Source organism: Monomorium pharaonis, chromosome 3, assembly GCF_013373865.1.
Source record: "Monomorium pharaonis isolate MP-MQ-018 chromosome 3, ASM1337386v2, whole genome shotgun sequence".
Classification (NCBI taxonomy): Eukaryota; Metazoa; Arthropoda; class Insecta; order Hymenoptera; family Formicidae; genus Monomorium; species Monomorium pharaonis.
In genome coordinates this window covers 21,445,777-21,456,059 of record NC_050469.1, presented here as the reverse complement: position 1 = coordinate 21,456,059, position 10,283 = coordinate 21,445,777, and the positions used below count along the sequence as shown (strand labels likewise).

The 10,283-nt window shown below is 30.9% G+C and overlaps 1 protein-coding gene across 1 annotated transcript; it reads right to left on the bottom strand.

Moving 5' to 3' along the window:
* Positions 1–2,262: 2,262 nt before the first annotated feature.
* On the bottom strand, positions 2,263–9,670 carry LOC105827873 (poly(U)-specific endoribonuclease homolog). Its single transcript, XM_028190587.2, has 6 exons — positions 9,489–9,670; positions 6,787–6,906; positions 5,781–5,954; positions 3,753–4,560; positions 3,188–3,617; positions 2,263–3,086 (listed from the first exon to the last, which is right to left on the bottom strand). Exons 1-6 carry the CDS (start codon positions 9,538–9,540, stop codon positions 2,850–2,852), a joined length of 1,821 nt encoding a protein of 606 aa, XP_028046388.1. The 5' UTR covers positions 9,541–9,670; the 3' UTR covers positions 2,263–2,849.
* Between the last annotated feature and the right edge of the window lie 613 nt (positions 9,671–10,283).

Here is a 10,283-nt window from a genome sequence, read left to right as displayed (position 1 = left end):
ATATCTTTCTCCGGAAATTTTCAATTATGTATAATATATATTTTATAAATATACTTCGTTACCAAATTAAATAAAATTTCTTCTAGATATATGTCACTATGGTACGAAGCACCTGTAACAATACAGAAATTGTTATTGTTTATAATGCAAATCTCCTCAAAAAGCTTAGTAGTGAATTTTGGTGGTGTATTTATTTTAGCAATGGAAACTTTCACATCGGTAAGATAAGGAATACAAAGACAATATCTTATTAATACATCAAAATCACATTTTGTTAATATTCTTCAATAATTTGTTTTAGATCACAAGCACGACAATATCCTTCATGATGGTAATTTCCTCCATACAGTAGTTTCATGATCTAACGTAGAAAAAGTAATTGTTTGTAGTAATATACATACAATAAATGAGCAATATACAATAAAAATAGTGTTCACAGTAGAATAAAGTAGAAATATATCATTTAAGTAAATATAATAACATTTTTTGAGTTATTTAATCGCAACTTTGTTTCATTGGTAGATCAAATTTGAATCAAATTATCTCGATTTTACATACTAATTTAAACATAATTTATATATAAGAAAATAGTTTTAATATGACAGATTCTTCTTAATAGAACAAAATTAAACAAAAAATTTATTGCAAAAATTTCAAAAAATAGTTACAAAAAATGATGTAACATAAAATTGAAGTACAAGAAAATATTTAACATACCTGATGGATTATTTGATGAAAAATTATTCGTGATAGATATCTAATGTACCTTTGTCTTGCTAGTTTTAATAACAAATTCGGATAAAGACGTTGGATTGTTATTACTGGTCCTGAATATTGAACCTTTATAGTATTTGCTTAATAATAAGTTCCATCCTATTTTACGCGAGTACGAGCCTGCAGACGTAAAGTCTATATGTTATTAAAGACAAATAAAATATACGAAACAATAGAAGATTATGTAAAACACTAAGCTATTAAATTTGTAAGAGATCTTAAAAGCATCTTAGTAATACAATTATGATAAATACTTAAAAATAAATAATACAAAAAATATGCAGAACAGCGTGACGTTTGAGTAATGTAAAAAATAAATTTCTTCTAGCTTAGTTAATATTTATTAGTTAATTATCTCTAAATATATTTTAGAGCTAAAATGTTTGCTGTAATTTCTTACTATTTAATCTAAAAGTTAATTATGTGCGTTTATTAGATTCGTATTTTTTAAAATATCTTCCTAAAAAGTTATTTCCAACAAAGCAATTAAAATTAAAAATTTGATACATTTTATACGTAGAAATATGACATTCAACTTACATCACTCTTTTACACACATATTATAATAATTTTATAAACACATAACTTAAATATATATTTAACAAAAGTATATAGCTTTATAATTGTTTTATTAACATGCTCTAATCAGTTTTTCAAAATTCATATTATTTGTTTTGCATATAACAAACATTTTTATATAATAATGTAATAGTTATTTCAAAATATAATATGCGATTACCAGAGATAAATAAAATAATAATGATGGTTATCAGGAATGTTCTGATTTTCATATTCATTATTGCTCACTTTTGCCGAATTGTCGTGTCAATTAGTTAAAAACACGAAAAAAATCTCTGATATACACTTTTTTTACGCAGGATCGACTTACTGAACCTCAGTCTTATGCTGAACGATCTAAACATGTACGACTATCCCTCGTATAACATTGAGACTCATATTTCTACGTCGTCTTTCTGTTGATAATATCAATTGAAACTAATCTTGAAAAGTGAAGCAATTTAATAAATGAATCTTAAGAGTCAATTTAATATTTGTAACGTTATATTTGCAACTGTAATTCAAGCGAGAAATCCGACAATATATATCCGACGATATTTTGTAGATTTTCTTCTTTTCTTTTTTTTGCACGTTTAAAGTATACAAACTACTGGAAGAGCTCAAACTATTAAATATACTTTCTCAATTCGAAACATTAATAACATTATATATTATATATTTTTAATATAATTTATTTATAATTTTTTAAACAACTATAAAAGCTTCATGTATACAATAATATAATATAAAATATTAGTCAAAGAACTTTTCAAATGCTATGTAATATTCCAGATTTCTTGCACTTTTCTACAAATATTCTAACTTAATTTCCAAAATAAGCTCCTAATTAACAAAAAAAATAAATATATATATTTATATTATTATTTTACATATACATATAATATAAATAAGGGCAAGTAACATTTTCTCTTTCAGCGTAAGAAAAACGTGGATGAATCTTTATTTTTATAATACAGATTTATATTCGTAATTTTTAACAAAAGTATAATTTTCTCAAACGCTGGTAAATTCGATAGTAAGGTAACTTTGAAACAATACGATATAATTCTACAAAATTATTGAAGCATATAAAGTTTACTAATGATATAGAATTATGGGTGATCAACTATAGTATCTGTGATGGAATTTTTAGAACTAGAAAAGAAAAGCACCAGGATACTGAGATGTGCATTATAATTGTATCTCTTCAGATTTTATAACAAGATATAAAGACAAGTATATAAGAGATTTATAAGAGAAAGAATGAGAGATCATGTATAGTTCTTCACTAACATAAATTTGTACATATGTAAATGAATAAAAGCACGAAATTCGTCTTAAAGTGCTAGATCAATATATATGTATATTAAACTATAAGCACAATGTAAAATTGTTAAAATTTCATTCTTCTCGAGTTACTTTGCTACATAAGATTTGTCCAAATGTTCTTCTTAGATTTCTACTTGAATCTCTAATCGCACAACTTAATCTCAAAAGGACTTTAATTAATCCGGGTTTTATGCGATAAAGCCGGCAATCAAGATATCTTTGCCGAAGTAATTGAATCTGGTAGAAACGAGATTGACATCCTTTCCGCCCAGTGAAACCGGACAAACGTCGTTCGGACGCAGGTAAAAGCACACTGTGTAAAGTGCCATCTCTAACTCGGGTGAGAGCCCGACGAGAAGAGTCGTGACGGCATGTTTCGTGTCTGGTACATTGAACGCCGTACGTATCTTGATAGCTTCTCCTTTCTAAAAAAAGAAAAAAAAGATAAAGAAGTTATGTAATATACATATAAATGTACAGAAAAAATTATTTAAAAACGTGAAAGCGAGAGCGTGGCGTTGCTTACATCCGCTAGTTTGATATCCTTTATGTAACCGCGGTAATCGAGATTCTTCTGTGACTCTTGTTTGGCGTAGTAAATCCAATTCTGTGGACCGATCATGTATGAGTCGAGCTTCTCCGCGACGAACACTGCCTCGAAGCCTGAACTGGACGGCTCTCCCTCCACTCGCTGGAATTGCGAGAACCAGATGCGTTTCAAGGTGTCCTTAAACTCGTACTCGTCGTTCGGTATGAATCCCTTGTCGACCAAGAACTTCATCGCCGCTTTAAACACGTCGGTCTCTAAGAACCTGTCGAGCAGCTCCGTTTCCTCCTTACGCTCGTCGGCCGTGACGGTCTCCTTCGTTTTCACGTCCATTTCGTAATTATCGTGCAACGCCAGTACGCTTTTAATCGTCGGGATTTCATACGCTTCCGGTTTGACGTCCAGTAGGCTGAAATTATACACCAAGAACCAGGGTCAATGGAACTCTCTTGACGCGCGAAATTATTTTCATCCAATTATTTCATTTGGGACGAGGAGAACAAGCATATGATTCAGTCGAAAACCGACGGTTCTAACTACTTACGGCAGAGGAGCATCATCCCCGGTGCTGTCTTCCTTCGTCTCGCCCTGCAGATTCACGGTGATGTACTTGTACGCGTTATTCTTGTCCGCCTCGAAGAGACTCTCCGACAATTTCTTCACCTCGTCGTTGGAAATCGGATAATTCGGTTGAGGCGGACTGCTCTCCTGTTGAGGGCTGGGCGAGTTGGCGTTGCTAGGCGCGCTAGCTTCTGCCTTCTTGTCCGCCTCCGGTGGCGGCTGAACCGGCGTTGCAGAACTGGCGGGTGCGCCGTTATTAGCCGCAGGAGCCGCCACGGGTTGTGCCCCGTTAGCCGGATTTGACTGATTGTAATAATAATTGTTGTACGTGATCTCGGTGTGGCTACCACCGGCGCTGCTGCCGCTGCCGCTGTCGCTGCCGTATCCCGGACTTCTGCCGTAGATCCCACCGGGGAGCAATCTGTTCACGGCCGCGCTAACGCCCGCGCTCACGCTGGAATATACCAGCGCTTCCTTGGCGAGCTGGCCGATCCCAGGTCGACTCGGTTGTAGGACAGTGAGCGCCGGCGCTTGCGAGATAGCCGGTTGAACGTAAGACGGCTGAGCGTAGGACGGCTGTCCGCCGAAGCCGCCCCCGTAGGAGTGCCCGCCATAGGGCGGACTGTAGGCCGGTGGCGCGTTGTGGTGCATAGACGGGTTGTAAGCCTGACCGTACGGCGAGTGACCGCCGTAACCGGGGTACGAGGGATTCGTGTTGTGGGATGGGTAGCCCTGGTTGCCGTAACCTGGGCTGCCGTAAGGGTTACTGGCTGGCTGCCGGGGATATCCGCCTAGAAACCGTCATCAAAAAGATTAGGTTTAGAAATGAAAATTACTATCTTCATGCAAGTTGCACGAAGAGATTGAGATTTTACAGAGAGCACGCGGATAAGATTTTTCGTTTTTAAGATTTTAAAAGAAACGCAAAGACATTTTTAATTTTAGATTGAGATTCCATAAGGAGGCGTAAGGATTGCAACTTTAGTTTAAAACATTATTTTACAAACGGATGTATAATTTTAGCAACTGATGTTGCAACTTGATATTGTAAATGCAAAAAGGATACGTATCCCGATAGAAAAAGATTTATAAAATTATATGACAAAAGAATTGTAAAAGATTTATATATATAATCCGTCATTATGAGGGCATAGTTGAGAAAATAGATGTAGAAACATTAACCTTTTGTAAAACATTAATAAATGTTTGCGCAATTAAATCTTGAAGTGATATGTTGGCATAACAATAGCAATATGGCGAATCATCTTCACAGCACATTTGCAAAATTAAATTTAGAAATAAATTGTGCAATGATTGAGAAAAATATTTCAGTCGTAACACGTTTAAAACATTTAGAAATATAATTGTGCACAAAAGACTCAAATTATTCCCCAATTATTCCTAAATTATGATGCACAAATATTGAAACATGGAATGTGTAATATTGCATGTTTCAATATTTGTGCATTATAGTGTAAGAATGATTTAAGAGTTTCTGACCGCTATTACTATCAATGAGATACTTAACTCTGCAACGGACGCAACTAATCTGTCAGACGAAGTGCCTCTTTTTTAATCTTTATTAAATGTCTAGTGAATAAGCGATATTTGTTAAATTCATTTTAATACCTTTTGATATTAATTTTTAATTAAATATTGAAGATTAAATGCTGTAAATATTGCATATTATTATTGCTGCATTATATTGTGAAAATATTGAAGATTATAATGTGATAATTTTAAATGCTAAAATAATTGCAAAATATTTATGTTTCAATATTTGTCTAATCTTTAACAAATATTATTTAAGAATTATGTTCTGACAAAACTGTTGCGTTGTGGCGAATCATCTTAGCACAATCTTTAATGCCATTATTGTGCAATGTTTGCAAAATCTTTCTATCGGGGTAGAGATCTCTCTCAGATTTCTGTAGCACTGAGATCTAAACTTGCTAGTGTTACGCCAATTTCATTCTCCTGTCTTTAAAATACGAAAGAACAATCAATATACCCGATGGACTGTACGGTGGTGGATTTCCTGACGGATATCCTGATTGCACATTAGTCGCGCTAGTCTTGGAAACGTGTTCGGATACCGGAGCTGAAGGTTTGGCATTGTTGGTCCCAGGTGCTTTATTGTTACTATTCGGTGGTACGTTCCATCCTATTTTATCCGAGCTTGAGCCTGTAAACGTAACAGCATTGATGTTGTTCGAGATAACTAAAGCAATGCTACGAAGCCGTAGAAGGCTATTTGTCTATACAAAGCGGTGACTCATCGAATTTGTAAGAGATCTAACGCGCAGATACATAAATATTTTCAAACCGCAGCGCAATTTCGATGTAAGCTGATTATGAAAAAGAGTTTAATTCTGATCTTTTGCAATGTAATCGGAGATACAACATTTTCTTTTTTTTCATTACCAATATATTGTGCAATATATTGAAAAAACTGACAAATATATAAATATTAAAAAATATATATATACATATAAATTATAATATAAAATTATGTAGATATAGTAATATAATAATAATAGTAAAAAATATAAAGATAATAATAGGGGAAAGAAAGGGTAAGATGACAATCTTCAGGCTGTCTATTTTTCTTAATTTCTATGATAACGTAAAGGTAATGATCTATTTTTTTTTTTAATTTACTAAAGTCTTTTGTAGAGAAGAATCTATGTAAAAGAATAAAATTTAAAAAATAAAAATAATTATTAATTGTTAAGAAATAATTAAGAATTGTTAGAACTAAAATTAAATATTACAATTAAAAATAAAATCACAAAATCACAAATAATAACACCATTAGACATAAAATTATATTATATAAAATCTTACCCGCAATTATCCCGTTTATTTATTTATTTAATAAAAACGTTGCAAAATAAAAAATATAAATTCTTAATTTATTTACACTTTGTCATTTTATCCTCCTTCTAATTAATAGAAATTTAATAATAAATATAATATAAATATAATAACGTGTGTATAAATATAATATTACATACTTGGCTGTGAGGGACGTTTAGTTGTTCTCGTAGAACCTCCTCCTCCTCGTCGGGAGGAAGAGGAGCCCCATCCTCCAGTACCGCTTCTTCGTCCGCTGGTTTTACGACCGTCTGTGTCTGCTGTAATCACGATATTATACACTCTATTTATCACGTGCAATAGCCTTCCAACATTTAGTTAAGTATTTTTCATTGTATATTTTATAAATTCAAGTATCTTTTATAAATTTGCACATTACATCTTAATTAATGCACATTAAAAGAAACTTGGTTATATAAAAGATTAATTTTATAAAAGAATTTGGTATATTTCTGATTTGCTTTTTATCTGCTTTATGAAAATTAGAAATACCTTGATTATTTATCAAGTAGAATCATATTGAGATAAATAGAAATAATCATAGGTAAATTTCTGCGTTATAAAATAAAATATATTGATTGAGTGATGGCTATTAAACTATCCATGAAACCCGGTGTCCTCTTTTATTTCTCGCAATTTGACACCGATGCAAATTATCAGGTCTATTGTTCTTCAACAGATTATTATATAATGTAGCGACAATTGCCCACTCCCTCGTTGGTTCAATATTATGTATTATAATGAATATGATAGTTCGTACCCACATATGTTCAAGATGAATGTATTCAAGATCAAATCTATATATTTTAAATTCTCTCTACAATGTTGATTTATTTGTTTATTTATTATTGTACATTAAGTAAAAGTCAATTTTACTCTTAGAAATTTAATGCACTTTAATGTGAAAAAAGAAAAATTAATGTAAAATAAAAGATGTAGTTTACGGAAGTTTGTTTGAATGCAAGATTTCTCAAGCAACGTACGAAGTGAGAAATGGCAAACATGTGCGCGCGCAGCAAAATCTATCACCGTTCAAGATAGACATATGCGACATTATTTTTATTATGATCATCTTAAAGCATAAGGTTCAAGCTTTCATTAAATTTTTATTAAATGTCTCTAGCACGTTAGTTCCTCCCGTAACGTTCTTATAAAAATGGTTAAAAACATATTTTTAGCATATACCTTTGATTGAATTTTCTAAAAAAAACCTGATGTAATACAAAAATATCGCTTTCGGATTCAAACTCAACAAACAAAAATCTACGATAAATGGCACACCTTATCCATGTCGCACGTTTAATATACATGTGTAATTGTTATGTATAAGAATTATATATAATAATTTAACAGTTGTATGTTATATAATAATAATTATAATAATTTTTAATCAACTTTAATATTATATATATATATATATTTATATATATATATATAAGAGTTATAAAAGTTTGTACAAATTTAAATTACTTTGCACAATATAAAATTTAATGCATCTTGAAACAGTTTTTATACATAACTTTTGATGAGAATCTCCCGTTGGTATCATGGACGCAGTAATACAATTATGGTAAATGCTGTCAAGTGAATAATACCATACGAGGAACGTACATAGACGGTATAATGACGTATGAGTAACATGAAAGAGCAATTTATTCTGGTGATTTCACTCATTACGCAATCTATATTTGTTAATCAATTTATGAACGTTTTACGTAAATCTTACGTGGATTTAAAATGTTCTTCTTTATTTTCTTATTATCTAATTAAACAGCTAATTGTATCTATTTTATTTTTATGCATATTTTAAAGGAGATTTTAAAAGATCTATAAAAATACCATAAATAAATTTTATATGTTGTTAAGATCCGACATATGCATTTACGTCACTTACACACACACACACGCGCGCGCGCGCGCGCGCGCGCAGCCACACGCACGCACCAGACGCACACACACATATACGCGCGCGCATGGCGTGGTTTTTTTTGTAAATATCACACAAGTTAAACGTACCTATTAATAAGTTAAAAATGTCTCTTTTTATTTTATTTGTTGATGCAATAACTAGTTTTCTTAAACTCATAACATCTGCTTTACATACGGCATGATTTTCTGACTAATCTGGAAACAATGTTTTTCTCAATTGTCAGCAATTCTTGAACTATAAATTAACTCCAGTAATTCGTGAATTATAGATAGTTAGAAGTAAATGAGTTTCCGCGAAACCATGCTTCCGCGTTAATACATAATACACGAACTGGATTCTGGATTAAGGAAAATAGAATAGAATTTTAATTTAATATAGAATTTTAATTTAAATTAAATTTTAATGTAATTAAAGTTTATTTATAATTAAAATGCAGAATTTTTCAAATCTCATAAAATTTCTTTATTAAAAATTCTCAATTAATTAAAATATTATTTTATTGTTAAAGTATTTCGTAAATTTGAAATCAGCCTAAAAAAACATTTAACTTTGGTAAAACTTTTAACAAAAATTTAACGTTTTTTAAATAAAAATCAAATTTTAATTAAATAATGCATTTCACTCTTAACAGACTTTGTGCAAATTTAAGAATTAACATTTTGTGTAAATATGAAATTTCTCACGTTCACAAACTTCACACATTAACTTAATCCTTATTATTTATAATTACACATACGGCACGAAGTATTTAGCAATATTGTAACATGGTTATTATTTATCAAAATATTGCAGAATTATTGCAAATATTGCAAATATTTTATATGTTGCAATATTATATGTTGTAAGGATAATTTATTAATTATAATCTACAATAATATATTATTTGTTTAAGAATATAACATATGCAATTACCGAAAATAAATAAAATCACAATCACAGTGATCAGGTACGTCCTGATTTTCATATCCGTTGATGTTTGCTTTGCTTCTGCCGAATTATCTTGACCGATTAATTTAAAAACTCGAAGAAATCTCTGACACGCACTGTTTGCTCACGCAGTCGATGTGATACTACACTGTTCGACCTTATGCTGAACGGCCTAGACGTCGGTGACCATCGCTTGTAACATTGAATGATTCATACTTGTAGGCTTTCTCTTTCCACTGATTCTTCGTGCGTACAGTTCCAATTGGTCGAGTTATTAGATTAATTAAATATGTAGTTCAAAATTCGAAACATTAATATAACGAAATTTTGATTTTTTAACGCAAACGTTTAAATTACTGTTAAAACTTTATAAAATGTAGAGTATTAGAGAACATTCGTAAATGCCGTACGGTATATTTTCTAGATTTCTCGCGCTTTCTCCACAGATTATTATGAGTTCTAGTCATTTTGAGATCAATCTCTCCTTAACAAAAACATGCAACATATATTCTTTTTTATTATTTTTTAAGATTAAATCTCTTATTAAATCTCTTTTGTAATTAAAACATAAAATCTCGAAATAATTTAATTGCCTTTAAAATGTGAAATTTTTATTAAATTTTTCTATTAAATTTAATACATTAAATTTAGATAAAAATTGCGCAAAAAATATACTTTTTACAAATTATTGTACAAAATGTTTGAGGCTATTTTTTTTAAGGAAAGTAATTATAACTTTCGATTTTGATAAGCAAATCAAATACGCTTTATCAAATAAAT